Raw genomic sequence first — 27,523 nt, forward strand, 5'->3', positions numbered from 1 at the left:
ATAATTTTAAAAGCATTCAATGCAAAGTTTAAAATCTAAATATTAAGTTGTCAATAATTATTCAAAATTTTTATCAAAAAATTTCAAATCAAATTCGAAATTAAAATACTTATGTATTTTATATGGTATGTAATTTATTTTTAAAAAATATTAATATGCATATATATATATAATATTTATTAAATGAGTTTTCCTACTTATGTAATTTTGTAATCATTTATATTCTGTTATAACATAAATTTTAAACCATGGATCACAAAAATTTCAGTGTGAGATTTTTAACAACTTTAATCATTTATATTCGTTTTTTAAAATTCATATATGAAAAAATCTAAATTTTTATTATATAGTTAATATAGTTGTTTAATTTATTTTAAAATGAATTAAAAATGATAGAGAATAATCTGATTTTTATCAAATCTTTATTATTCAAAATCATTAATTGTCATATATACTTTAGTCACATTAGATAATTCCATGATTTTTATTTAAGGAAACAATGAAGAACATTTATGATTAATTTATGGTTAATTTAATAAAAAGCTTATTATATATTTATATGGACCAACACATTTTTATAAAGATTCTAAGAATGATTGTGATGATAACATGTGGCTACAAAAATATGTCGTAATGTTTCTCTTTTAATATATAAGGGATATATAATCCCCATAAGAAGATTTCTTCTACATTGGATGTTTTTTCTTCCTTTTCGATAAACCATCTAGTCGCACTTGATGTTTCTATAGATTCTCCTTACAAACAGGTTTGATCCCAAGAATCCAACAGCTCCTGCAAAATTTTCGGAGGAAGATATTTGTTAGTCTCAAGTCCATAAATACCAAACTCTGGTTTTCAAGATAGCTGAGAGAGAGTGAGCTCACCGCAAAGGATGCCGAGGCCAAGACAGAACATCATGGTGTATCCAAAGTAGAAGCTTGTCTGGAAGAATCCTGACATCTTGGTCTTTACGTAGTAATAATAGATGGAGTATAAGTAGACGTAGACAGCCGTTGAAGCAGCTGAAAAAAACGAAGTCCATTGCCAGTGATAGTTTTCTGCGTTCAGCAGGAAATAGGTTCCCACAATTGTCACACAGACCGTCACTATGACCAGAATCACAAATACCAGCAGCATGAATCCATACACGTAGTACACCTGTCAAACCCAAAACCAAAGAGGGCATCAGGAAGAGCCATTCAATTTACTCTTTCTTACTGTGATAAACCAAGGCACAGTGAGGCTCTCCTTCAAGCAGTTCAGGTACTATTATTACCTTGTAATTCCAGAAGGATGTGAAGACGAAGTACATCTCGATGAAGATGCTTCCGAATGGTAGCAACCCTCCCATAAGGGAGACAACCGATGGAGTTAAGTACCATTTCTTCTCAGGGATTGGACGTGGAATGGTCTTCACACGGCATGGATTGTTAGGAGCACCGCTCCAGTTTCTTCCAACGACTGTCCCGAGGAGGGCTAAGGGGAAGGAAATGAAACCCCAAATTACAAACACAACCACCATTGTCCCGAAAGGAATAGCCGCAAGGGATCCATAGAATATGGCAATCGTGTTTAGGAGAAAGCCGATTCCAAAGCACAAAAAGGGGAAGAGAGAAGCCGTGAGGACCATGCACTTGATCCAATGTTTACCTGAACAAATTAGGCATAGAAATGAATTTTTAAAAAATCAAAGGGGAAAGTAACACTGGAGAGATCTGCCAAGAAAATTAAGTCATACCCCCGCTTCTTGAGTACATCCCACCACTCACATAACCAGAGATAAAGGAAGTTAGAGCATAGCAAACTATGAATGTAGTGACGATTGCTCCTCTCCTGAAATAATCAAAATACGTGGTGAGAAAATTCCAACCAATAAGCTGAAGCTTGCTGCCAAAGACCACAAAATACTACCAAAAAGTAGAGGGGGATAAACAAAACGACAAAGTTAGTTGCAAGTGAAACGAGTGTAATACATACCCAACATAGAGAGTCCCCACAATGGCCATTAATATGACAAGAAGGACAAGCAACGCCAACTGTGCACCTGTGCCAACAACAGCTGAGAGAAGAACTAGACTCCATGGTGGTCTGAACACATCCCCATGCACAAGTTTCCAACCAGATTCTTCATTTACATCCCGTTCCTGTAATCATCAATACCAATGTCAGAAAAGGTTTTACAACTTCAAAAATAGTGTTGGACAAACTCCCAAGAGAGTAATAACAGCTAACCAAAATTTTGCAGCTGGGACAAATAAAAGTTGAGGAAACATACCAAGCTCTCGAGATCATCATCTTCACGAGCATACTTCGCATAATCATTTCTGAGAGTCCTCATCAATATCATTGAGACCAAACCAGTGAGAAAAATAACCATCATGAACGAGTTAAAGATGGAGAACCAATGGATCTGCAAAACGAAAAAAAAACTCTTAGAAGGCTTACAAAAAAATTATGGAAGTGTGAAATCAAAGCCAAAGCAGAAGGGTACATAAGAAGCTAAGAGTTACCTGGTGCTCAAAGAACGGATAATCCAGATATACATCAAAACGGCGAGGAAACGTGATATCTGTTGGAATCCATTGCACAGAATACGTCAGATCCACTGTCCTCCCTGCTTCCAATGGCCTTGGGTTGTCTTGAGTAAGATTAACATGTATGATCTATAAAACAAATAAATGAATAATATCACTGCATGTAGCTCACATCACATGGTATCCATATTATTGCTTAATGGCGTAGCAACAACCCACCTGGTCTTTGTTGTATTTGACAACAATGTTCTTATGTGTGTAGAGGACGTGTTTGGCGTTTTCACCATTTTTGTCAGAATGCAGCTCACCCACGAAGCCTACAGTAGCGATGAGACCGTATTAAAACTATCTAAAAATAAAAGTGAAAAATGATTAATTTTGGATATCCAAGTAAATATACAAAAGCTCATACCCCATAAAGGCAGATCATCTGAAGTTTTATAACCATCCGACGAAAGTCCACGCAAATCAGATGCCACAAAAAGAAAAGTTGTGAGAAATAACTTTCAAAGAAGTGACCTTTCCTGGTCTATTACTATGAGAAATGGTAGAAGTAAACTTATATACCCTACAACTTCAAACGATGTAAATGATACTGGTTATTGGATATTTTAGATTCTCATGACTAAACAAAGAACCAAAAGCAAGCTCAGCAAATGAAAAAAAGTTTCCTTTTTTTTTATGCTACTTCAGCAGAAACATGTACAACAGTACAAGGGAGTGTGAAACATACCCATAAAGAATTCAAACCAGTAGCTAGATTCGATGGCATCTTTAAAGTGCTTGACCTTAGCTTCATCGAGTTCAAGCTTACAGATAACATTTCTATCAACATTTTCTGTGGAAACAAAAAAAAACAGAAAAATGCATTAGAATTAGAGCACAAGTAAGATGAGCAATATGAAAGTATCAAAACATACTCAAGAACTTTATAGGGATCTCGCTGTCAATAAGCTCATTTCCACCAAGAACTTCACCGAGACCACCCCATTTGTGAACATCGTTCTGAGAGGGACGGCAAAAGGGAAGGCTGAAGTAGTTGTATGTTTCTTGTGGATTGTTATATGGCCCAACTTTGTTCACCCACAGGGTAACCTGCTCATCAGCTTGATACTGGAACAAAAAAAGAAGGAAAGCAAAAGCATGTTCAAATTAGTTTCTCTCTTCAAATTTCAAAATGATAATTTGATCATAACAGAGCGTTTCTACGTATCAAATCAACGAGAGTCTCAAATCACATTTCGATTCGTAAATCTTCCTAGAATTGCAATTAAGAAGCAACTGGATAGAAGCTCGAGGATTCGACCCGTTCATAAACGAATAGATCCAAGAACGAAAAGGTGAATCACAAACACTATGAGAATCACGAGATCTACAGAAACGGTGCTCGATTTCGAGCTGTGTATAAGAAACTGAAAATGCATTGCAGGCAGGGGAGATCCGAGTCTAACCTTGTGATCCGAATCGGAGGCGAGAGTAATTGCTAGAAGAGAGACGAGGAGAAGCAATACGGCGCCGGTGGAGGACGGCATCGTGAAACCCGGCGGACGATCAGATCTGAGGTGGTGGGAATGCGTTAGAACAATGACTAGGCTCGTTGAATCTGATTTCAATTTGGCGTATGTTGAGAGATACAGTGTTAGCTCCCCGCTCTCGTTTCTCGGCAGCGAGCGAGCGATCGAGAGAGCGAGTGACCAACGAAGAAGAGAAAGAGAGCACAGTACTGTTATTTGTTCGGCAGAGATCCTCAGTTAATCACTTTGGAGAGATTTTGTGTTCAAAAAAAAAACCTCAGTTAATTGGGCCTATCGACCTCGAATCATGTATTAGTTTAGAGGCCCATGTGAAACTCAAAACTCAGTTTATTGGCCCATTTGGAACTCGTTTCTTCTTTGCTCTGCACAAATGCAAAAAGCCTACCAAAGTTTAATAAATTAGATAATTAAAGTGTTTTTCTACATGACATATGATGTTTAATTTTATGACGATTTTTTTTTCGATTTTATGATTTGAGATCTTACATTTATAGTAATGGCATAACCACCAATCAGATCCACAGTTCATTTCTCATATTAACTCTCAATTTATTACACCTCTTTGTCTATTTGTATTAAATTAGTAGTATGTAAATAGGAAACAAAAAAAAGAAGCGTGTTTCCGTACAACACAACGGCGCTCATATCAGAAAGGGAAACATGGATGTATGGCGTGGTACCATCTGGGTCCCACTTCGTTTAACAAAATTAATGATCCTATTAATTAGTTTCTTTTTAAATGAAAAAAAAAGAAAAAAAGGAAGCATCATGAGAGAGGGGAGATTCTTCAATCTTCAATCATCATCACCCTTTATTATTTGAAGAAAAACAAAAATTCGAAACAACAACAAAAAAAAAAAGGTCGATTCTTTGCTTTGCCTTCAAATCTCATCAAACCAAATCTCAATCAATCAATTGTCGTTAACCTCTTTCCTTTTGTGAACCGCGAGATCTCGGAATCGCATCGTTGATTTGTGGGGGTACTGACTCCTTTCTTGTCTCTGTTTTAGGATTCTTCACGTTAAATTGTCGTGCTTTCTTAGCTCATAGCGCTTCAATTGCAACGAGAATTTGTAATTAGGGTTGGCGAAGATGGAGAAGTACGAGCTGGTGAAAGACATAGGCGCTGGGAATTTCGGAGTGGCGAGGCTCATGAAGGTCAAAAACTCTAAAGAGCTCGTTGCCATGAAGTACATCGAGCGTGGTCCTAAGGTGAGCTGATCATTTCTCATTTCATGTACCTTGATTAGCTTCTTAGCTCGTTGGCATTAAAAAAAGATTAGCTTTTTAATTCATTGTAGTGGTTAGTTATCTCATTTTCTGAGCATTGGATTTGTTGTTTTTTTTTTTTGGGATACAGATTGATGAGAATGTGGCAAGAGAGATCATTAATCATAGATCACTTCGCCATCCTAATATTATCCGTTTCAAGGAGGTTTGTCAATTTATAACATGGCTTCTCCTCGCTGTGGTGATTATGAGATATCTATTTAAGCTGGTGATTTGCTTAACCATAGGTTGTGTTGACTCCAACTCATCTTGCTATTGCCATGGAGTATGCTGCTGGTGGTGAATTATTCGAGCGTATTTGCAGTGCTGGAAGATTCAGTGAGGATGAGGTCAGCTTCGCATCTAGATATTGTGGCTTTGCTTTCCTTTGCTACTGTACAAGTATTATCTAGGATTAGTTTTTTTTTCCCTAGAGCTCTTTATGGTCTTTGGCTAGATAGGAAGAAGAGAAAACATGTGAATCTTCTTTATTTGTTATCAGCGTATCTAACAATTGGTCTGTATGGTCTACAGTCTAATCCTTTTTTTTTTCTCTTTGTCCAGGCGAGATACTTCTTCCAGCAGCTCATATCAGGTGTCAGCTATTGCCATGCTATGGTAAGGCAAATATATTTCTATTAGATGTTTGGGATCTGTTCGTTTATCAATCCTTTGGTCTCACCTTGTGTCCATTTTTACGCAGCAAATATGCCATAGAGATCTGAAGCTCGAGAATACACTCCTGGATGGAAGTCCTGCTCCACGTCTTAAAATCTGTGATTTTGGTTATTCCAAGGTCCGGCACTACACAAAAATTATTAAGTCCTGCCATTGTCTGCTTAATCCTTTTGTTCTTCCCCACTTTCATAAAAGCACTGTCAGGTGATTTGTTTTCCTTCTTTTTATAGTCCTCTCTACTGCACTCGAGGCCCAAATCAACAGTTGGAACTCCAGCATATATTGCTCCTGAGGTCCTTTCGAGGAGAGAGTATGATGGCAAGGTAAACTTATTGCTATTACCATGCTCAATGCAATGAACTTTACCCAAACCAGTGAAACTGTCATGCTTACTTTTTTGTCTTTCTGAACAATAACTGTGTGGAAATTGGTAAGGTTTTTAATTTTCTTTCTTCTTTTTCTTTCAGATGGCTGATGTATGGTCTTGTGGTGTAACTCTTTATGTCATGCTTGTTGGAGCATACCCATTCGAAGACCAGGAAGACCCCAAAAACTTTAGGAAAACAATACAAGTAAGGTTTCTTCTTTTAAGTCATGCTGTCTCTCGCGCATCCTTTTCATCAACGTGTGATCTTGTTTATACAGAAAATCATGGCCGTTCAGTACAAGATCCCGGACTACGTCCACATCTCACAGGATTGCAAACATCTCCTTTCCCGTATATTTGTTGCCAATTCACTCAAGGTATATATATACATAGAGCAATTGAGCTAAATGTTTTCAGAAGGTAGAGTTTTGTTTGACAGTTGAGCTGAGTTGTTGTTTTTGGCAGAGGATAACCATTGCAGAAATCAAGAAACACCCATGGTTCCTGAAGAACCTGCCAAGGGAGCTCACAGAGACCGCTCAAGCTGCATATTTCAAGAAAGAGAATCCAACCTTCTCTCCCCAGACCGCGGAAGAGATCATGAAGATAGTGGATGACGCCAAAACACCTCCGCCTGTTTCCAGATCCATAGGAGGGTTTGGCTGGGGAGGAAAGGGAGATACAGAGGAGGAAGAAGAAGTGGATGAAGAGGAGGTGGTGGAAGAAGAGGAAGACGAGGATGAATATGATAAGACTGTAAAGGAAGCACACGCAAGTGGAGACGTGAGAATCAGTTGATTTTTTTTGTTCGGGTTGTCGTTGGTTTGCTGAAACTTAAAAGTCTCGTTTTTGATTTTTGTGTTCGCCAGTTACAATGCTTAGCTTTTGGTTTTGGTTTTGAAGATTTGTAAAATTTGGTATAAGAAGAACAAACAGAGGTTGATCAATGAGTCCTTAAAAGGCATTGTGACATCAAACTAAATATTATGTAAATTAGATTTTTTATTTTCTGAGAGGTTTTGTGTATTTTTTTGTGAAGTGAATCTTTAAATCAGTTTTTTGCTGGTTTATTATATTTCATCTGTTTTATTTTAATTATTATTTTAGCTTTACACATACATATTAAAAAAATACTTAATTTTGTATATTTATAAAAAATATTATTATCTTTGCATTTAACAATATTTTAACCAATTGAAAAATAAACCGTAGAATATTGTTAATAAATTTTTTATTAAATTTATAAAACTACACTTATTTTAAAACAAAATTTTATTTTACAACAATTAAACTGAAATATTTTTTGAAATACATAATTATAATTAATTAACAGCTATATTAAATGTTGGAAGAAAATGAAAAAAAAGTTAAAAAAATTCAAAACAGTACAAGAATTAGCGTTTGCGAATAAGCGAGAAGAGGAGAGAGTGAGAGAAGCAATCCCGCCATTAGGGAAACCGCGAAATCCTTAACGGCGTTTAGCTCAGTCGGTGGCGATCCTTTTATTATCATCCACTACTTCGCCTCGCCGGTGTTAGAAGCAAAAGACTCCGTTCGTTCTAAAATGTATTATTCCCTCAGCTCTCCTTTCTCAGTCGTTTCTATGGTTTGCTTTGTCACATCGATGCGTTTCTTCGGTAAATGTGATGACTTTCTGTTTAGTTTCCGATTAGGGTTTCGTTTTGTGTTAGCAAAGAGAATTCTCCGGAGCCATGCACATGGTCGATCCTCGTTTCGACATGTTCTTGTGATGTGATTCTCAACTGAAATTTGATAGATTTCTGCAAATGACATTCGATTTTTGAGTATTATAGTCGGTGATAGTGTTCAATTCTCTCAGCACTTGTTGATTATCTTTTTTTTTTGTGTGTTTCATCAAGTGAGGTGTCAAGGGAAGAGAAAGTTACTGTAACCTCTTCAGCGGTCTTGAAAATCTATGATTAGTTCAAATCAAATGAGGCAAGTTTGATTTTTTCCCATGTACTCTCTCTCTATTTTGTTGTTCCATGATTTTGAGGCAGTTTCTCATTGTTGAATTGCAGTATGATGAGTCTCTCTGAAGTTCAGAAACCTAAAGCTCCTCAAACTAATTGGTCAGAACATGTAAAGGTGTTCGATGGAAGTCCATCTTCGGTCACTAAGCATCTGAGCTCCAATTTCCTTTACGCTCTAGAAAGTCAGAAGCCCGGTAGATGCAGAGATATGGTTGCAAGGTATTATGTCTATATGTACTTCATTCTTTCGACAACACTCATCTCCTTGTGTATGCCGTCGTTGTTCCGTGGTTGTCTTTTACTTTGGCCTGATAGCTTTCCACCATATTGTGATATCTCGATTTTCCAGCATCCTATAGGGATTGTTGTACCAATGCGTGTTTTGTTTTCTTATTTTTAGTAGTATAGGTTGACTCTCATAGTTCCAAACTACCCCTGATAAGATTGTGTGTGATAGCTCAATATTTTCATATGATGTCTCTTGTAAGAATATGTTAGTGATGGAGAATCTTGTGAGGTTTTCTTAGTCTTCTTCATTGCTCTATTTGCAACTAAGGGATTCATAAGTATTTTAATAAAGCTTTGTTCTCTCTCTGTCTAGGTCGATTGTGTTTCCCAGTGTCAATGCGCATACTTTGGCGCACCCGCAAATTGCCAAGGTAATACTGTAGAAGACAAATTGTGGTGGTAATTATATAATTTTTTTCTCTGTCCATATCTTTGAGTATATAGTTTATCTCATTGTAGTTAATTTCCCTAGTTTCTGATTGAGCTTCCCCTTTTTGATAGACTTGTTTTCATGAAATGTAGATATATGCTACTTACTGGTATCTTATGTTGGCAGGCTTGGCGTGCTCTTTCAAGTCTCTCAGTAAATACGACCTACCTAAGACCTGGAATCACTCCCCCGGTTGATGATAGTGGCACCAATGGCTCATATTCTGCAAGAGAGCGATCCACTGTGAAAGTGACATCTAGCACTGGTGGTTCTTTGTATTCAAACAATCGACAAAATCAAAGTCAAATGGGTGTACCAGGAACTGGAAGATACTCTCACAGCTTTCCTTCCTCTATCCCTGGTGATGATAAAATAGCTGCTGAAAAGTTTTCACGGGTAAATGCTGAGGTCAGAGAACCAGAGACCAGTTGCACGCATTCGAATGGTGTGGAGAAACCATTCAGGAATTCTGCATTCCCAGCGGAGCAGTTGGAATCTGGAGAAGCATGTCTTGATGAGATTGATGATGATGACATACTTCAGGTATGTTACCAGTTAAAGTAGCACCTAGTTTTTTCAGTCTCGTATGTGTAGTATCTGTATTGTAGCATGTTTCGATGACAGTAAAGATCAAACTACGTATAGCTTACCGTATAGTTTTAACTGTTACCCAGTTCGGATCTGGGAAGAAGTCTTTTCATAGATGCTTGGCTTTGTGGTGAAAATATGTCAACTCAAGCATGTTAACACGTTGTGATGCAGAATATTGATGTCGACCAAATTTTGATGCAACACTACCAATCAACAAGTACCCCACAACCATCTGTATCGAGTTTTCCATTGAGAACTCCACCTGTGGATAGAAGTGCTTCCAGTAGAGAAGAGGAGTGTTGTCTGCCTCATGAACTATGTTGCAACTGTAGTCATGGAATAAAGGTAGGACTAATCCTTTTCTCTCTCTTTTAATGTCTCTTAAATTTTGAAACCTATTGGTTTTCTCATTTTGTTTCATGTTGGTATCTTCTCAGCTAGGGCTTTGTCCTGAAGCGTCAACCCATTTGGAACAAATGAAGAACGCGTTGATTGCGATATCAAATGAACTCCTTGACGATGATACTGATCTGAGTCCTGATCGTATTCAAGAGCTTCGTCAAGAGAGGTCTATATCCAAATCAATTTTGTTTCCATTTTCTTGGCTGTTAAATTTGCTCCCTTTTGGTATACTACCCTGCAAAATCTATTAGGAATAATAGAGCAAAAAGAGATCAGGGCTAAAGAAATAATGGACAATAAATCCATTTCTTGAGTCCGAGTATTAAGGGTGTCACAACTGTGAGTATGCCTTGACTTTTTCGTCAGTTCTAATGTATCACAATTTGTACTTTTGCTAGGTTACAGCTGAAGAAGCAAATTCAGCAGCTCGAGAACCATATCCGAGATAAAGAAAGGGAAACCTCTAAATTTTTGTCATCTACAGCTACTCCTTCTTTCCAGTATGAAACACCTAAAGCAACAAATCGAAATATGGATGATCCACAAACTGATTCTCGAGCACAGTTTAGTGAGCAAGGCGGTTATGCATCTGGTAGCTGGAACATGCCAAGAGATTCTTCATTTTCTGTAGATAGGTATGGTCTTTCATCTGCTCCTGTAGAGAGGGAGCAATATGTTCCGAGGATTATCGACGTGACGTACACCGAAGGTTCAAGTGACAAAAAGTGGAGCAGTCGTGAATTTTCTTGGACGAAAAAACTAGAGGTGATTTTCTGAGTTTCTATTTTCTTTGTTCACTTACATAGTTACATCCATGTGCTCATATGTTTCCTTGCAACGTTCAGGTCAGTAACAAAAAGGTGTTTGGAAATCACTCGTTTCGACCTAACCAGAGAGAAATCATCAATGCAACGATGAGTGGCTCTGATGTTTTTGTTTTGATGCCAACTGGAGGAGGAAAGAGTTTGACATATCAGGTCATTATACTTGCAATACTTTTCAATGTCGCTTTTAATTCTTCAACCTATTTCTTGTTTTTCACTGGGATATCGAATATATCATATTCAAAAGCGATAAAAGTTTCAGGTTGTGTTCTCCAAACTGTTTTCTAACATCTTTCTTTTGCAGCTCCCCGCTCTGATCTGTCAAGGAATAACATTAGTCATTTCTCCACTTGTGTCACTTATTCAAGACCAGATAATGAACCTATTGCAGGTGAATACTTCAGCAACCCCCAGAGATTCTACTGTATCTTCTGCTTCATTGATAATTATTCTTATAAGAGGATTTTTTTATTTCTGAATCATGGTTACAACTTACAGGCCAATATACCCGCTGCTTCCCTAAGTGCCGGCATGGAATGGGCTGAACAACTGAAGATCTTTCAGGAGCTTAGTTACGAGCACTCAAAGTACAAATTACTATATGTCACACCCGAAAAAGTGGCACAGTAAGTTGTTATTTTATTTTTATAAATACTCTCGTTCTCTTCTTTTCTTTTAATATATGTTCTGTATTCCTCTTTTACTACTTACTAGCCGCGGGTAGGATATATCGTGGCCTATGATTTATGCAGTTCTACCATAGGTTTCTTATAATTCTAGATTGGTTATTAACATATGGACAAGTAGTGCAAGGTTCGCCTCACTGATTGATATTACTGGTAACACGTAGCTAAGAAATATTTATTTCTTGACTACAGAAGCGATTCTCTTTTGAGGCATCTAGATAGCTTAAACTCCCGAGGTTTGCTTGCTCGATTTGTTATTGATGAAGCTCATTGTGTAAGCCAATGGGGGCATGACTTTCGACCAGACTACCAGGTTAGGCCATAAAAGTTTCAATCAAGGCACTTCTCTCACCTTTTCGAGAAACAGAATCTTCCCTTTAACCCACCAAGAATGTTGTGGAACATGCAGAGTCTTGGTATTCTGAAGCAGAAGTTTCCAAACATTCCCGTCTTAGCTTTAACAGCTACCGCAACAGCCAGTGTGAAAGAAGACGTTGTACAAGCCCTTGGCCTTGTTAACTGTGTTGTGTTCCGGCAAAGTTTTAATCGCCCAAATCTATGGTAAAGTAAAACTAACCATATATGCATATATTCCAAAATGCTGCTTACCTAGAAATTTGCAGGTATTCCGTTGTTCCCAAGACCAAAAGGTGTCTAGAAGATATTGACAAATTCATCAGGGAAAACCATTTTGATGAATGTGGAATCATATATTGTCTTTCAAGAATGGACTGCGAGAAAGTTGCTGAAAAGTTGAAGGTTGGTCATTTGTATATTGAAGCTTTATCATGTCTTGTGCGTACTACAAAATATCATTGATTGTTTAAACGTAGAAATGGATACCATTTCAGGAGTTTGGTCATAAAGCAGCATTCTACCATGGCAATATAGAGCCTACTCAACGTGCCTTAGTACAGAAACAATGGAGCAAGGACGAAATCAATATAATATGTGCTACTGTTGCCTTTGGAATGGGTACTGGTTTTTGCTAATGTTTGTTTTAATTGATGAGATTCTGTTGCCCATTAACATTGTACAATACAGGAATCAACAAGCCTGATGTGCGCTTTGTTATTCATCACTCGCTCCCGAAGTCTGTTGAAGGCTATCATCAGGTATGTAGCTTGTTGCACACGGAGCTAGATACTGTTATTTCTCCTAGATACTGACGTGAGCTATGTTTTTACGAACCCAAGGAATGCGGTCGTGCTGGCAGGGATGGCCAGCGGGCATCTTGTGTTTTGTATTACGGTTATGGTGACTATGTAAGTTGCATGTATACTAACATAATGATTTTTTATCGTTCATCTTTCTGGTCTTGGTCATGTTTCTGATCCACAATATTTATTTTAGATACGAGTTAAGCATATGATTAGCCAAGGAGGAGTTGACCAAAGCCCCATGGCAGGCGGTTATAATCGTGTAGCAAGTTCAGCGAGGTTACTTGAAACGAACAGTGAAAACCTTAATCGCATGGTACTTAACGTGAAGATTCCTATTATTTGCTTTTTCGAAGTTATACTTGCTGAGATATTTCTCCAATATTTATTGCTTCAGCTTAGATACTGTGAAAATGAGGTGGACTGCCGACGTTTCCTACAACTAGTTCATTTTGGGGAAAAGTTTGACTCCACAAACTGCAAAAATACGTGTGATAATTGTTGCAGTAGCCAGAGTTTGATTGACAAAGATGTCACCTTAATTACAAGGCAATTGGTATAGGATTCTTTAATTGGTTATCATGTTGTATATCTCATTTGGTGGATGTGTTGTTATTGATCGCGGGTTACTATATTCTGTGCCTTGCACAGGTTGATCTGGTGAAGCAAACAGGAGAAAGGTTTTCTTCGTCTCATATTCTTGAAGTCTACAGAGGTTCCTTAAACCAAATGGTATGCACAAATAAAAATAATCCGCATGTCTTTCAAGCTTTAGGAGATATCTTATATCCATGTACTAATATCTGTATGTAGGTCAAGAAACACAGACATGAGACGTTGCAGTTCCATGGAGCTGGAAAACAGTTATCGAAAATTGAAGTCTCTCGTATCCTGCACTATCTCGTAACAGAGGACATTCTTGTGGAAGATGTTAGGAAAAGTGATATGTACGGATCCGTGTCATCGCTGCTCAAGGTACACTTGATTTTTAATATTTTCCTCTTGGCTAGTAAGCGATATGGAACCCTGGTTGTCTGTGTGTATGCATAGAACATATATCTTGAAGCTGTTACACAGCTAATGTGTATTTACCAATCTGTATCTAGGTGAATAACTCAAAGGCTGCCTCACTCTTTTCTGGAAGCCAGACTATAATGATGAGGTTTGGCTTTGTACTTGAGATATATCTTTCTTTTTTAAGGTTCACATGAACTAGGTTCAAGCAAATCATTGCATTTAGTTATATGTTTAATATGTTACGTGACATGTTAAAGATAACTTTAGCAAACACTTGTATATTCTGTTTCAGATTCCCTTCTTCTGTAAAAGTATTAAAAACGACTAAACCGGCGCCAACCCCTGCAAAAGCTCCGGTAACATCAGCAGATACTCCTCCAGAAGATTTGGTATATCACTTTGTAGTTTAATCTCCCTTTCCTTGTCCAGATAACGTACCACATTGAATTGTTGAGAAGTTGGTTTGTTGATGTTTTTCTTCTTTAGAATCTCTCCGCCATCATGTACACAGCCTTGAGGAAGCTTCGTACGCTTCTTGTCAAAGAAGCCCCTGACGGTGTCATGGCATATCATATATTTGGGTAACCATTCCGCTTCTCATTTTCCATTATATTCCAAATTCTTTACCTGATCATGGTTAATATGACACATACCTTTTGTTTGTGGTGGCAGCAATGCAACGCTTCAGCAGATAAGCAAGAAAATTCCAAGAACCAAAGAGGAACTCTTAGAGATAAATGGCCTTGGGAAGTAAGTTACTTTTAGCTTTCAAAACCTGTATTCGCCTCGTTATCATCATCACAAGGCAAATGAATAAAGAGTTTGATGATGGTGTGCATCTTTCAGGGCCAAAGTAACCAAGTACGGTGACCGTTTGTTAGAAACAATAGAGTCAACAGTGAACGAGTACTATGGAACAAGTAACAAAGACTCCATGATTAGTCCAGATACAGGGAAGAGGAGAAGAGATGAGAATACAAGTCCGAATGTAGCCGATGATGATGATGATTTCGCAGAGATGTCAATCCAGTCCTGCAAGAAAACAGCGAGGAACAAAAGCAATGAGATTGGTATGGTCGTAGAGAAGCTAGATTTTGATTTTGAAGACGAAGATGGGTCGGAGTTCCGTCCTGAGGGAAGAGTGTTACCTTGGTGAAGTTGTAACCATTGTGAAATGTTAAATTGTATAAAAGTTTTGCTGTATTTTTTTTTGTAAACCTCTATAGTCTACTTGGTGGTGTACCTCGATGTAAAGTACATTATTACATGAATAGTAGAATTGACATTTTTTTCATAAAACGTTTTTTTAAGGAATAGTTTTTTTTCACAAAGAAACGATTAGAGGTATTACCTAAATAAGATACTTTGCAACGAACTGTACGGCAGGAGACCGACAAGGAACTGCACAGCCCCACTTCCCTTCTCTTCATACCTTGCGTGACACCCACTCCACTACTTTTTAATATTTTAATCAACTTCTTAGTCTATTCGAATACTTGTTGTTCGTTCGCAATGTAAGAGACTTTAGCAAGCAATGCATGGGTCCATGTTTAGTAAAATAAGAAATGAAATAAATAAATTTAAAGGTACTATCATTGTTTGTCTTCTTCTGTTGTGCTGTCACAAGATCGTTCCTCTTTGTTCATATCTTTTCTAGTCTCTGACGTCAACATCGTCCATAACTAAATTCAGTTCATTACAAACCCTCAGCGGACAAAAGAAAATTGTTTATATGGTCGGGCTTTTGTATCGATAGATAACTAAATCTGATCCTGGGCGGTTCAATATCTTTTTCGAGTTTCTTTATTTATACAGATTTTATGTGATTTAATTGGGCTTCTTCTGTTGTCTTTCCCTTTGAAGGAGTATATAAACAGTAGTGACTTGTCTCTTTCTTCAAGTTTTTGTAATTATTTAGAAAATACAAACCGCTAGGAGAGTTCAACTTTTATAAATTACTTTAAATCTATCTATTTACATATAAAAGTACTTTGATGTTGGTAATCATAAATCTCAACGTAGAACTTCGAACTCGTAAATATGATCAAACATTGGTCGAACCTACCCTTTTTTTGGCTTTTGCCATCTTTTTGGTCATCGGTTGAACTTTTTCTTTTTGTCTCACATTGGCTGATCTAATATTATATCCTTAAATATAATTATTGCTCATATATATTCTATTCGAACATTTAAAAAACAGTCGGCTGAGCTTAAATGCTTTATATCGTGGGAATAAAGCTATTATTCGGTCGAAAGGTCTGCGAGTATTATTAGTCAGATGAACGTTAAAATCTCACATTTTAAAGATGGAATAAAAATATAAAACTTGTTCAAGCATGGAGGGCTAGATGATATTCTTCATACAAATACCATAGACATGTGATAAAATCAACAGAATTATGTTTTCTTGAAAACGTTATAGGGTAACATGGGCTAGTATTAGTTACAAAAAAAAAACATGGGCTAGTATTTTTCCCTTCAATTATTATTATGAGAAATACGTTATTGGATAATAATAATAGCTGGAACTGGAATTATATGGGAATATTAATCATCGAACGTTGAAATAAAATAAAGTTGGATTTTGGATTCGACACTCCTGGATGATTTGACAGTTCGACATTTTGTATACGAGATAACATAAGATTATCACAACTAATTATCGATCCGGCTTAAATCATTAGTTAGATTATCTCGTTACTATTTTACTACGTACTCTTTATAAAAAACAAATCTGTATTTTTCTTAAAATATGTGCCCATTTATGAACCAGTCAATAGATTAATAAAATAAAATAAAATAATGAGAAAAGAAAGAAAAACACATGTCGCATAAATTCGTTTAAAAAAAAAAAAAGGAAAGCTGGTTTGAATGGAACTTGGTGCATGGGACAACATTCTAAATATTTTACAAAACAAAAAGAACCAATTCTCAGGAAGAAAAGCTTCTCAAACCTCAGACTCTTATGTCATTTCTTCTTCTTCTTTCTTCTTAGATTCTTCATATTTTCATTCCTCTAGGTGAGTATGCTGCTAATCCGATATCGGTTTTGTTGAGTTTGATTTTCTAAACACAAAATCTATTAAATAGTTACTTGTAAGAGTCATGTTCTGAGATTCGAGCTCATGATAATGATTTTTGTGTATTAATTAATCGAATATTAGTTCTCTGTTTTCAGTTTGTGATATTTGAACTTCTTAGCTTATGCAGAAAAGTAGACCATGTGCTCAAGAACATCATTTGTGAGGCACCAAAAATTGTTCTACGATTACTAAAAAGCTAGCCAAGATGGATACAAGGTGTGTTTTGGTTTTAAACAAAATCAATTCGTACATTTGAGACATCTTTCTTCATTTTCTAGCTTGTTAAAAAGTATTATACCATTGTGTAGCATCCTCAGGCCTGGAGAAAGAGAATTTTCAAATGGTGATTTATATTCTGGTGAGCTTAAAGGATCACTTCCTCATGGAAAGGGAAAGTATGAATGGTCAGATGGAACTATCTACCAAGGAGACTGGTATGAAGGAAAAATCTCTGGTAAAGGGAAGCTTGTGTGGCCATCTGGAGCTAAGTATGAAGGAGATTTCTCTGGTGGATACCTTCATGGTATTGGCACCATGACTTCACCTGATGGATCTGTTTACAGTGGAGCGTGGAGGATGAATGTAAGACACGGTCTTGGGAGGAAAGAGTATTGTAACTCAGATCTTTATGATGGTTCATGGAAAGAAGGGTTACAAGAAGGGCATGGTAGCTATTCTTGGACCAATGGGAACAGGTACATAGGTAACTGGAAGAACGGTAAAATGTGTGGGAGGGGAGTCATGAGATGGGCTAATGGTGATCTTTTCGACGGGTTTTGGTCAAATGGGTTTAGACATGGCTCTGGTGTTTATAAGTATGTTGATGGATGTTTATACTATGGAGCCTGGTCCCATGGACTCAAAGATGGTAAAGGAGTGTTTTATCCTGCTGGAAGTAAACATCCATCTCTCAAGAAATGGTGCCGCTCTCTTCAACACGATGACACTGGAAAGTTTGTGCTTTCTCGTAGCTCATCAATAAATGTGGAGGAGCTAAGGAGTTTGAGTACTGTGACGCCAAGTCTTTCCGTGAAAACTTCGGTTAGTGGAGCGTCTAAAACATTGTCAGAGAGGTTTAGAGATGAAAATTTGAGGGTATCTGAGCCTCCTCCAAGTGACTTCACATGTCATGGACCATCATCTAAGTCTGCACGGTCTTCTGGCTCAGGACAGAGAGAGGGACAAGATAAGAACCGTGTGGTTTATGAAAGGGAGTACATGCAAGGAGTTTTGATTAGAGAAACTATTACAAGTTCTGTTGATAGGTCACACAAGATTAGACCTCCAAATCTTCCTAAACAAGTCAAGTCTAGGAATTTCATGACCTTTCTTAAAGGGGAACATAACTATTATCTTATGCTAAATCTCCAACTTGGTATCAGGTAAACTACATTATAGGCTAAAAACATACAAAGCTGTTTACATATCTATTATGATGGCTTTATGTATCCACTAAGACTGCATTATAGTAATTAGTACTTTCTCTAAGACAACAATCATTGGAAGTTTACAGGTACACTGTTGGGAAAATTACACCAGTGCCTAGGCGAGAAGTACGTGCTTCAGACTTTGGTAAGAAGGCCAGAACAATGGTGTACTTCCCTAGAGACGGCTCCAATTTTACTCCTCCGCACAAATCTATAGACTTTTCTTGGAAAGACTATTGTCCTATGGTTTTCAGGTAACACAGTTTCCTTCAGGCAGATAAGATAGCAAAGAAGTTTTGAATCAGAGTAAAAAGGCTATCAATATGTATACTACTAGTTTATGAACTTCTTAGCACTGCCTTATATCTCTGTTCTGTTGTCCCTCTTGGTCTATCTTTCTTAAATTGATATTCTGTGTTCTGTTTTGTTTCAATGAAATGTTTCAGGAATTTGAGGGCAATGTTCAAGTTAGATCCTGCAGACTACATGATGTCTATATGTGGTGATGATGGCCTGACAGAGATTTGTTCCCCTGGGAAAAGTGGCAGTATCTTCTACCTTTCTCATGATGACAGATTTGTGATCAAAACATTAAAAAAATCAGAGCTGGAGGTCTGAACTATATAGCTTGTGGTGGTAACATTCTAAATTTTCAATAATACAGATGCTAATTCATTCAGCTGTTTTGCTTTTTAGGTCCTGCTCAAAATGTTGCCTAAGTACTATCGACATGTAGGTGACCATGAAAACACACTTATAACCAAATTTTTTGGAGTTCACAGAATAAAACTCAAGTTGGGGAAGAAGGTAATGATTACTCTGGTCTCTATCATAGCTTAGTTTCTATTGTCTTACACCTTAGCATGAGCTTTCTGGTGTTTTGATAGGTACGCTTTGTGGTCATGGGAAATATGTTCTGCACAGAGTTGAAGATCCATCGTCGATATGATCTTAAAGGATCAACACAAGGGAGAATCACTGAAAAGACTAAAATCCAAGAAAAGACTACATTGAAAGATCTTGATCTAGCTTATGAGTTTCATATGGACAAGCTGCTAAGAGAGGCCCTCTTCAAGTGAGCTGCTATACAATGACAAAACAGCTGTGTTTTTTTTGTTTTTTCATGTTGAAATTTTTCTAGCTGTTTGTGGTAACCTCCTTGTTTTGGTTTTGGCAGGCAAATTTACTTAGACTGCGCGTTCTTGGAATCTCTCCACATCATTGACTACAGTCTATTACTAGGAGTACACTTCAGAGCTCCGGGGCAGCTTAATGACACCCTAGAGCCTCCTAACGTAATGTCAGATCAAGAGAGTGTTTCTTCTGTAGACGGTAGGTATAGTGTTTCATGAAGAAGTTTTTTATGGTTGCATGAGCTTACTCATATTATTATGCGCAGTTGGTATGGCTCAAGAACTCTCCATACCTCCAAAAGGATTGTTACTAGTGACTCATGAACCCAATTCCGTTAACACTGCTCCGGGTCCTCACATCAGAGGAAGTACACTCAGAGCATTTTCAGTCGGAGAGCAAGAAGTTGATCTTATTCTTCCTGGAACTGCAAGGTTACTTCATCTATGTTCTTGCTTTCTTCATTTGACATGTGCTTATAGCTTAATAGTGGCATTGTATATATTGGTTTTTTAGGCTTCGGGTACAGTTAGGAGTGAACATGCCAGCTCAAGCTCATCACAAGCTTGATGAGGACAAGGAAGAGTCGGCGACAATTGAGCTCTTTGAAGTATACGATGTGGTTGTATACATGGGAATCATAGATATTCTACAGGAATATAACGCAAAGAAGAAAGTGGAGCATAAATGCAAGTCTTTGCGGTATGATCCCATGACAATATCTGTGACAGAACCTAAGGTTTACTCAAAACGGTTTGTCGATTTTCTACATAAAGTGTTTCCAGAAGAAACCTAGAATATCAACAAAATCATTTATCTTATTAGATCATCTAGGTTTCTATCAATGCTTTGATACATCCTTGTTGTACATTGACATTAAAAAACCTCACAGTGCATGTGTTTTGTTATTTTGTTATGAGCAAATTTGTTGTAACATCAACGTGCTTAACCATGTTGCTTCTATTAACATTTTACAACATCTAGGAAACTAAATTATTTAGAAACTATATATATATATATATATATATAAATAAAGGCAGAAAAAAAGTTTAAGCTCCAAAAGAAGCACCAATAATAATCATAAAAATCTTTGAGAGGAAGAAGATGCATACTACCACAACAAAATAATTTAAATGTTAAAAGAGAACTAAATTAAAATGTTAAAGTAGAGTGATTCATTAAAGAATATGACTAGACATGGAATAAACTTTCGAAATAATAAACAGGACCTACAGGTTTAGTAGGTTTGAAGAGTAAATCAAAAGATTTGGTATGAAGATCATATATAAACAGTGTATGGAAGTAGTCAATACCACGAAGCAATAACTTGTTCTTATCCACCATTGCTATTGATGGCTGCGCGATTGATGAACGCGCAAAGCTTCTTTCCTCAAACAAAAAAACACTTTCGGTAAGATCTATGGAACACATTATCATCCATGTCTTGTTGGCTCCATCGAACGACCATATCTCTTGGTTGGGCCAGTTTTTCTCGGACACGCACAAACGATCGTCGAGGATGCACATGGTGATGCTGTAAAGGTCAGATGAATGAGGTTGGCCAAAGGGAGCTTTGCAGATGACTTGAAACGTCTCAGTGTGAAGACACTAGATATTTGTTATAGTAACCATTGAAAATAGTTACAATAACCAACTTATGAATGGTAATGAGTGAAAGTTTGGTTAGACTAATGAGACTGAAATATTTGTATATGTTAACCAACTAATTATGATTAAATTTTAACCGGGTAGAAAAACGTCATTGATATGACATAGTACTGTAACATATCATGAACTGAATAACAATTTTTTTTATAAAGCATCAAAAAGGAAAATCATACCAAAAGGTTTTGATAAATGGGAACACAAGTTGTAGTCTCTTTTGTATAGTATACATGTTTATGCGTATATAAGAAAGACACTAAATTGTGAAATGGTAATCTAGATCGGGCAACTAGAAATCATGGTTTGATTATGAGGCTGACCTAAAATCAACTCGCGCGAAGCTGACTACGCTGGGAATCATGGTTGGACATGATAATGCTGCAATTCTTCGAACTGTACAAACATAAGCATTTTAGAAGTAAAATAAATGATTAAAATAATATTGTAATGCTAATTTTAATTACCACATGAGACGAGTATTTGGAATGGATAGCACGACAGTGATGTAGAAGATTGTTGAGAAATAAATTATGCAACTTCTCTGAGGCGCATAGCATCGCATTCTCTGAGAGCATGATTCTGTCCAAAAATATAGCACAGTTATACATATATATTTGTAAAATACAATGATTAATTGGTTGCTTACCCTATGAGCTCTGATTAGGCATATGATAGACTGTGAGAGAAATATACACCCAGCTCCAAAGTGGTGAACGAGGCGTTAGTCAAGTGCAAAAGTTGAACACAATTCATATAAAAATGTCTAATATACAAAATATAAGGATTAAGTGATTACATTTAGCCAAATCTACCCAACCTCATGTATCTTGATCCATTCCTCAACAATGCATACAATTGTAAACTAAAAAAAGATCCAAAAAGACTAACATTGGAGATTCCAATGGCCGCATACATTTGTGGACTAATTAAGATCCAAGAAAATTGACTTCTATTATTCAATTGTTATTTTGAGCATAATAAAATAATTTTTTTAACTTAACCTTAAAGCCCTTATATTTGCTATTGTATTATTAGCCATAATATAGTTATTGTATTATACTCTGTTAACCTTAAATTATAATTTTTAATTATACTTTGGCGCTTAATCAGAGTATTAGACCATCTTATCCCTCCATGATTACATCACTTAGTCACAAGAACTCTATTATGGCTAATAATACAATAACAAATTGACAAATTGGTTGTTTTGAGAATAATAAAAGAAATTTACATTATTATTTAATATGATGTATTTAGTTTTTTTTTTTAATTTAAAAATATCACTCACCTACCTCTAACATTAACATAATCCATTACAAACTAATTTCTTTTCTCTTTTTTTTTCAAAAACCCTTCAACTTTCATTTGATTACTTATTACTCCATAGCGATATTCTCGCATTATAACTCTCCCTTTCTTTTCAAGTTCCTGCCATTACCCAAATAACCATAAAACTGACACCAGGATTGCTATGACACACATTAGTATAAATGTTCAGTCACGTGAAATTAGTTTATTTTTAGTTTTACTTCCAGTTTAATAATAAGTATTAATACACTTGCTTATTTTTTATTTCAAAATAATATCTTGAGGTTCAAATTTATAATACCTGTTTTTTATTTCAACTTACTTATTTAATTAGTTTTAAAGTATTATAAAGCCCATTTTTAAGGCCCATATTACAAAGTCCAACAGAAAATTCCAACCATTTGAACAAAAAAAAAAAAAAAAAAATTCTTAAACCCGAAATTGAATCGAAATATGGTCAAATATAGAATACTTCGGTTTCTAGTCGGTTAATAGAAAATTTTATAAACGGAACCAAAAAGGACCCGACGGAGAAGCGAAGCAGTCATTCTTCTGAAGAACCCTTGGGTCTTCTTCGGCGTTGATCCGTCTCTTAGTCTCCGTCGCCGGTAAGTCGTTACCCCTCATTTTATTTCTTCTTTAGATCTTCGTGTTGTATTTCTCCGTAGTTGATTTGAAAAATTGAGTATTTTAATGTGTGATTAAAGATGAGATTATTCTTGTGGAGATAAGAAAGGATTGATTTCTTTGGGATCTCGTCATAAGTTTGAAGCTTAACTTGCACTTTATTGTATTGAGTTCGAGGCTTGATCCATAGTGGTAGACATGTGCATTTGTTTGTTTAGTTGTAGGGAATTTTCAGATCATTTGTAGAGCTGGTTAGTGTTACACTAATAATATTTTGTATCTTCACAACACACCAAGCGCTGCACTGAGTTCAAAACTCATTTGGAAGTTCCAGTCTCTTGTTTAAGCTTGACAATAAATGTTTGAGGAGGAGATATCTTGAAATTGGAACATGTTTGCCTTCGTTGCGTAGGAAGAGTTAAAATGGCCAAGTCTTGTAAGGGTCTTGCTGAGGAGCTTGTCAAGTGTCTCAGTGAATCGATGTGTGTCAAGGTAATATGTAAAACATGTCTGAACATACATATGGAGATACTGATTTTGCTTAACTCTTTCCACAGCTTGTTGTTACTGTTAAGTTACCATTCCTTTTTATTTCTGAAGTTTTGGGTATGTTGGGTGTAGGACGAGAAACGGTCAATTAGGGACTGCGCTGGTGAGAAAAGCCCATGTATACCGAGTGAATGTGTTGGCCTACGCGAAACCTACTTCAATTGTAAAAGAGGACAGGTACAAGCCAGAATAAGAAGAAGCATTCTTGTGAACCCTTCGAGATTGTTGTGTTCAACCTTGGGAGGAAGTGATGTTGGAAGAGTTTAGAGTCTCTTGGACTAATTGGACATTGTATTTGTTTGTTTTCTGTAGGTTGACATGAGAGCAAGGATTCGAGGAAACAAAGGCTACTAACACAAGAGACATATACTGAGCACCTGCTTGTTCAATACCGCATTTTCACTTCCGTTATTTTTGTCTTCTTTTGATCAATTCCTTTGGTTACTAAAGGGGACACAATGCAGGGTCTTACAATACTTGCCATGTCAATATCAAGTTAAGACTTGTTCCTATACTCAAACTTGATTTTCTTTTTCATTATAAAAGGTGTATTACATTGGACCGGATTCACTTGAATGTCTTCATGTAGCTTAAAGAAAGAGTAACAATGAAAAAATGCTTACTTTCTTCTTATTTCTCAATTCCCTCATCTCAAATTTAACCGTTTCAACCGATTTTATGTAACTCCTACAAAAGAAGAAATCAGCCTAACACTATGAACCTTATTTCAAGAATCCACACAGACTCTCATTTTTTTTTTTTTTTCAAGGAAAGCAATGAAGAAGGCCCAGGAACAATATGGTCCGGGCCTTTCTACAAGAGAATATAATTATAGGTCCTTAATTTGATTTTAATATATATTTTGGTTCATCAACGGACATAATCTTAAATTTGAGGACTGGTTTGCAATTTTTCTCTAAAATAAAGCTCAAAGAAGCTCTTTCACATCGTTTCTCTCTCTCTCTAGCTCATCTCCGCCGCCGTCAAAGACACACCACATCGCGTAGGGTTTCACGTCGGAGAATCTCAATCCCTTCACCTCAGAAGCTTTCATCAATGGCAACCAGTCAGTAAACTTCTCCCTCAACGTTCACATAGAATCCACACTCGCTCATCTGATTTTGCACTCGTTGTTTTGTTATGCAGTGGCTAGGTCGTTTTTGCAGGCGATATCAAAGGACGAGGCCGTCGCTCCTCCTCTCAGAGTTGTTCAGATCGAAGGACTGGTAACTTCCTCATACTTATCTTATCTCTGGAGTTCCCTATGGTGTGATTGATCTCGTTGTCGATCTACCTTAAGCTAAATTGCTCATTATAATAACTTAACTTAGTTATCAGTTAATTAAGAAGTGTTGATACTGAGGATTTTTGAATGTGTATATGCGTTAGGCTGTGCTGAAGATAATCAAGCACTGCAAGGAGTTTGCACCGACGCTTGTCACAGGGCAGCTTCTTGGACTTGATGTTGGTAGTGTTCTTGAAGTCACCAATTGTTTTCCTTTCCCTGTAAGTTGATGAATCTTTGAAGCTCACTACTTAATGTTATAGCTTGTCTCTGATTATTGATATGACTTAAACGAGCGCAGGTGAGAGATGACGATGAAGAGATTGAAGCTGATGGGGCTAATTATCAGCTTGAGATGATGAGGTGTCTGAGGGAGGTTAATGTTGACAACAACACTGTTGGCTGGTAGGTTTTCGTGTGTCCTGATTGTGGAATCTTGCTGAATTGTTTTTGTGAATGTGATAAGATTTTGTTTGAGTTTTTGTTCAGGTATCAATCCACTGTTCTTGGGTCTTATCAGACTGTAGAGTTGATTGAGACCTTCATGAATTACCAGGTACTCTCCCTGAATCATGTTTACTACCATTTCTTTATGTTATGATAGTTGAGATTCTGGTTTGGTCAATTCATATGTTATGAACGTCATTCAGCTTTCCTTTTGAATAAATGCCTTCCTTTGCGTTTATTACTTAGGATAACAGAAACCAAAATACAATAGGTAGTGTACAGCTGTTTGCAATAGGTAGATTGGCATCTGTTTTGGTCAAAAACTTGATTGGATACTGAACCATGCGGACACTTTGTATGCAAATCTATAATCTATTACAAATCCCTTGCAAAATTAAGAAAGGAAATTCAATAAATTATTTTCATCTGCATTTATAGGAGAACATCAAGAGGTGTGTTTGCATCATCTATGATCCCTCTAAAGCTGACCTTGGCGTCTTAGCATTGAAGGCTTTGAAGCTTTCAGATTCCTTTATGGAGTTGTACCGGGCTGGAAACTTTACAGGCGACAAGTATGTATCCTGATTTATTAATAATCAATTTTTATGGACCAACTGGGATACTTGTAGTGTTCTAATCACTGTTTATTGTCAGGTTGAGAGAGAAAAACTTCTCCTGGATGGATATTTTCGAGGAGATTCCTGTAAGTTTCTAGAGCTTGGCTCTTGTATCTTAAAGCCTTACTAGATTATTCTTATATTAGTGTTACCTAGTTATAACTTTTGCTGAGAAAATATTTTGGTTTTAATGTCGATTTTTTCTGTTGACAGATCAAGGTCTCAAACTCTGCGCTTGTCAGTGCCTTCATGACTGAACTGGAGACTGATGCACCTGTCTCACAGGTACGGTATTCCTGTCTGGACAGGGATTCTCGCTTGCTGCCAATATTCCAGATTTTGACTCTTATTTCTTTGGCGTTGTCTCTTTTCTAGGGTGATTACGATCGTCTGCAGTCATCAACCACTCCTTTCCTCGAGAACAATATGGAATTTCTGATTAAATGCATGGATGATTTATCTATGGAACAGCAAAAGGTGTGGCTTATTCTACATTTTTAATTCATTTCTTTCACCCTCAGAACTATATTAATACAATATCTTGTTTTATACTTCCAGTTCCAATACTACTACCGGAACCTGTCTCGCCAGCAAGCGCAGCAGCAAGCCTGGCTCCAGAAGAGGAGGTGGGTCGCATGACTGCTTCTGGTTCAATTTATTTCATTCCAGAGTAGTGAATGTCCTTAAAATTTGTATCCAGCCTTGTGCTTCTTTCTCGTGTTGATATTAGTTACTAACAAATAGGTTTGGTGTATAGGACGGAGAATATGGCGCGTAGATCAGCTGGGGAAGAGCCTCTACCAGAGGAGGATCCATCAAACCCAATCTTTAAGCCGATCCCTGAACCATCAAGGCTAGAGAGCTTCCTCATCACAAACCAAGTCTCAAACTTCTGTGGCCAAATCAATGGGTATGTTCTATCGTGTTACTTTTGTATAACCATTTTTCTCCATCTCTGACCTTGGAAAGAGACTTTAATAAGTCAACCCCGTTGCTATGCAGAGTGGCTGGCCAGAACTTCAGCAGGCTCTACCTCACCAAGGCGTTGCACGAGAACTGAGTACGAGAAAGCGAGACTTTTTTTGCTGGAAGTTTTTCTTTTTTGATCAACTGCTGGAAGTTTTTCAAGTAGTGTAATAACTTTAAAATCCGTCTGAAAACATGATTCAAGTCGTATGCACAAGAAAATGCTTATTGAAATTTGAAGATTTACCGTTGATCGAACGTAAGATTTATACATTTTACCCTCTTTTCTTTAGAATGTATGATCCCTCTAAACACAACTAATCCATACAAGTGTTTAGTATTCAGAATATTTAACTAGACCATCTTTTTAATGCAACGCCCCACTCAGAGGTTATGGGGACGATGATGGCGACCACCACCACTAATAAGAATTTCTTTTACCATTGTTAAAATCGAATAATGAACTCTTTATTCTAAAACTTGATTCAAAGTATTTTATATATTGATATCTAGCATCTAGATATTGATGCCCTAGAAATCTCCAAAGCTAAAGGTCATTGACTCATTGGTCTGAAGTCTGAACTATCTTTTATATTTATAGAAACATTTTTTTAAAAAAAATATTCATGAACTCAAGTAATTA

At 36.8% G+C, this 27,523-nt stretch overlaps 6 protein-coding genes across 11 annotated transcripts; 5 read left to right on the forward strand and 1 right to left on the reverse strand.

Moving 5' to 3' along the window:
- Positions 1–531: 531 nt before the first annotated feature.
- Positions 532–4,274, reverse strand: LOC106420191 (transmembrane 9 superfamily member 1). Its single transcript, XM_013861038.3, has 12 exons — positions 3,986–4,274; positions 3,455–3,647; positions 3,268–3,372; positions 2,947–2,964; positions 2,754–2,851; positions 2,511–2,663; positions 2,276–2,410; positions 1,978–2,144; positions 1,739–1,833; positions 1,277–1,650; positions 885–1,158; positions 532–792 (listed from the first exon to the last, which is right to left on the reverse strand). Exons 1-12 carry the CDS (start codon positions 4,064–4,066, stop codon positions 725–727), a joined length of 1,761 nt encoding a protein of 586 aa, XP_013716492.2. The 5' UTR covers positions 4,067–4,274; the 3' UTR covers positions 532–724.
- Positions 4,275–4,839: 565 nt separating this feature from the next.
- Positions 4,840–7,409, forward strand: LOC106420236 (serine/threonine-protein kinase SRK2A). Its single transcript, XM_013861091.3, has 10 exons — positions 4,840–5,049; positions 5,151–5,281; positions 5,430–5,504; positions 5,587–5,688; positions 5,903–5,956; positions 6,042–6,134; positions 6,247–6,339; positions 6,484–6,588; positions 6,662–6,760; positions 6,849–7,409. The coding sequence occupies exons 2-10, from the start codon at positions 5,162–5,164 to the stop codon at positions 7,179–7,181; spliced, it is 1,074 nt and encodes a 357-aa protein (XP_013716545.2). The 5' UTR covers positions 4,840–5,049; positions 5,151–5,161; the 3' UTR covers positions 7,182–7,409.
- A 329-nt stretch (positions 7,410–7,738) lies between these two features.
- LOC106420196 (ATP-dependent DNA helicase Q-like 4A) lies at positions 7,739–15,264 on the forward strand. Of its 2 annotated transcripts, none has more exons than XM_048741832.1 (26): positions 7,739–8,020; positions 8,264–8,342; positions 8,426–8,596; positions 8,979–9,036; positions 9,222–9,638; positions 9,858–10,031; positions 10,124–10,254; positions 10,487–10,853; positions 10,934–11,065; positions 11,217–11,303; positions 11,411–11,538; positions 11,791–11,911; positions 12,008–12,159; positions 12,222–12,357; positions 12,450–12,573; positions 12,643–12,713; positions 12,795–12,863; positions 12,952–13,074; positions 13,156–13,314; positions 13,410–13,490; positions 13,572–13,733; positions 13,865–13,920; positions 14,068–14,164; positions 14,262–14,356; positions 14,448–14,525; positions 14,622–15,264. In XM_048741832.1, the coding sequence occupies exons 2-26, from the start codon at positions 8,320–8,322 to the stop codon at positions 14,929–14,931; spliced, it is 3,522 nt and encodes a 1,173-aa protein (XP_048597789.1). In that variant the 5' UTR covers positions 7,739–8,020; positions 8,264–8,319; the 3' UTR covers positions 14,932–15,264. The 2 variants fall into 2 exon arrangements, with proteins under 2 accessions (XP_048597789.1, XP_048597788.1); XM_048741831.1 differs by having other exon boundaries at positions 7,740–7,949.
- A 1,365-nt stretch (positions 15,265–16,629) lies between these two features.
- On the forward strand, positions 16,630–20,425 carry LOC106420197 (phosphatidylinositol 4-phosphate 5-kinase 7). Of its 2 annotated transcripts, none has more exons than XM_013861045.3 (10): positions 16,630–16,795; positions 16,986–17,074; positions 17,167–18,240; positions 18,372–18,539; positions 18,732–18,897; positions 18,982–19,092; positions 19,173–19,360; positions 19,463–19,617; positions 19,685–19,850; positions 19,933–20,425. In XM_013861045.3, exons 2-10 carry the CDS (start codon positions 17,064–17,066, stop codon positions 20,210–20,212), a joined length of 2,319 nt encoding a protein of 772 aa, XP_013716499.2. In that variant the 5' UTR covers positions 16,630–16,795; positions 16,986–17,063; the 3' UTR covers positions 20,213–20,425. The 2 variants fall into 2 exon arrangements, with proteins under 2 accessions (XP_013716499.2, XP_013716500.2); XM_013861046.3 differs by having other exon boundaries at positions 16,634–16,795; positions 16,977–17,074.
- Positions 20,426–22,865: 2,440 nt separating this feature from the next.
- Positions 22,866–24,132, forward strand: LOC106419864 (cytochrome c oxidase assembly factor 5-like). 4 transcript variants are annotated; one of them, XM_048741833.1, is made up of 4 exons: positions 22,866–22,997; positions 23,429–23,508; positions 23,638–23,742; positions 23,878–24,132. In XM_048741833.1, exons 2-4 carry the CDS (start codon positions 23,440–23,442, stop codon positions 23,917–23,919), a joined length of 216 nt encoding a protein of 71 aa, XP_048597790.1. In that variant the 5' UTR covers positions 22,866–22,997; positions 23,429–23,439; the 3' UTR covers positions 23,920–24,132. The 4 variants fall into 4 exon arrangements, with proteins under 4 accessions (XP_048597790.1, XP_048597791.1, XP_048597792.1 ...); XM_048741834.1 differs by having other exon boundaries at positions 22,885–22,997; positions 23,435–23,508; XM_048741835.1 differs by having other exon boundaries at positions 22,941–23,001.
- A 339-nt stretch (positions 24,133–24,471) lies between these two features.
- LOC106420231 (eukaryotic translation initiation factor 3 subunit H) lies at positions 24,472–27,158 on the forward strand. The gene is made up of 12 exons (XM_013861087.3): positions 24,472–24,631; positions 24,712–24,791; positions 24,955–25,071; positions 25,152–25,255; positions 25,340–25,406; positions 25,736–25,869; positions 25,952–26,000; positions 26,128–26,199; positions 26,290–26,391; positions 26,473–26,540; positions 26,672–26,824; positions 26,917–27,158. The coding sequence occupies exons 1-12, from the start codon at positions 24,622–24,624 to the stop codon at positions 26,972–26,974; spliced, it is 1,014 nt and encodes a 337-aa protein (XP_013716541.1). The 5' UTR covers positions 24,472–24,621; the 3' UTR covers positions 26,975–27,158.
- Positions 27,159–27,523: the final 365 nt, after the last annotated feature.

This window comes from Brassica napus, chromosome A9 (assembly GCF_020379485.1).
Source record: "Brassica napus cultivar Da-Ae chromosome A9, Da-Ae, whole genome shotgun sequence".
Taxonomy (NCBI): Eukaryota; Viridiplantae; Streptophyta; class Magnoliopsida; order Brassicales; family Brassicaceae; genus Brassica; species Brassica napus.

Bases quoted from the DNA above. Each gene is read 5' to 3' on its own strand.
- LOC106420191 (XM_013861038.3), bottom strand. From the start codon at position 4,066: ATGCCGTCCTCCACCGGCGCCGTATTGCTTCTCCTCGTCTCTCTTCTA. The intron at 3,648-3,985 runs GTTAGACTCGGA...TTTTTGTTCCAG, and splicing joins CCTCCGATTCGGATCACAAG to TATCAAGCTGATGAGCAGGT. The intron at 1,159-1,276 runs GTAATAATAGTA...TGGGTTTGACAG, and splicing joins CATCCTTCTGGAATTACAAG to GTGTACTACGTGTATGGATT.
- LOC106420236 (XM_013861091.3), top strand. From the start codon at position 5,162: ATGGAGAAGTACGAGCTGGTGAAAGACATAGGCGCTGGGAATTTCGGA. The intron at 5,282-5,429 runs GTGAGCTGATCA...TTTGGGATACAG, and splicing joins ACATCGAGCGTGGTCCTAAG to ATTGATGAGAATGTGGCAAG. The intron at 5,957-6,041 runs GTAAGGCAAATA...ATTTTTACGCAG, and splicing joins TCAGCTATTGCCATGCTATG to CAAATATGCCATAGAGATCT.
- LOC106420196 (XM_048741832.1), top strand. From the start codon at position 8,320: ATGATTAGTTCAAATCAAATGAG. The intron at 10,032-10,123 runs GTAGGACTAATC...GTATCTTCTCAG, and splicing joins ACTGTAGTCATGGAATAAAG to CTAGGGCTTTGTCCTGAAGC. The intron at 14,526-14,621 runs GTAAGTTACTTT...TGCATCTTTCAG, and splicing joins GAGATAAATGGCCTTGGGAA to GGCCAAAGTAACCAAGTACG.
- LOC106420197 (XM_013861045.3), top strand. The intron at 19,361-19,462 runs GTGAGCTGCTAT...TGGTTTTGGCAG, and splicing joins CTAAGAGAGGCCCTCTTCAA to GCAAATTTACTTAGACTGCG. The intron at 19,851-19,932 runs GTTACTTCATCT...TTGGTTTTTTAG, and splicing joins ATTCTTCCTGGAACTGCAAG to GCTTCGGGTACAGTTAGGAG.
- LOC106419864 (XM_048741833.1), top strand. From the start codon at position 23,440: ATGGCCAAGTCTTGTAAGGGTCTTGCTGAGGAGCTTGTCAAGTGTCTC. The intron at 23,509-23,637 runs GTAATATGTAAA...TGTTGGGTGTAG, and splicing joins GTGAATCGATGTGTGTCAAG to GACGAGAAACGGTCAATTAG. The intron at 23,743-23,877 runs GTACAAGCCAGA...TGTTTTCTGTAG, and splicing joins TCAATTGTAAAAGAGGACAG to GTTGACATGAGAGCAAGGAT.
- LOC106420231 (XM_013861087.3), top strand. The intron at 25,407-25,735 runs GTACTCTCCCTG...CTGCATTTATAG, and splicing joins AGACCTTCATGAATTACCAG to GAGAACATCAAGAGGTGTGT. The intron at 26,200-26,289 runs GTACGGTATTCC...TCTCTTTTCTAG, and splicing joins CTGATGCACCTGTCTCACAG to GGTGATTACGATCGTCTGCA.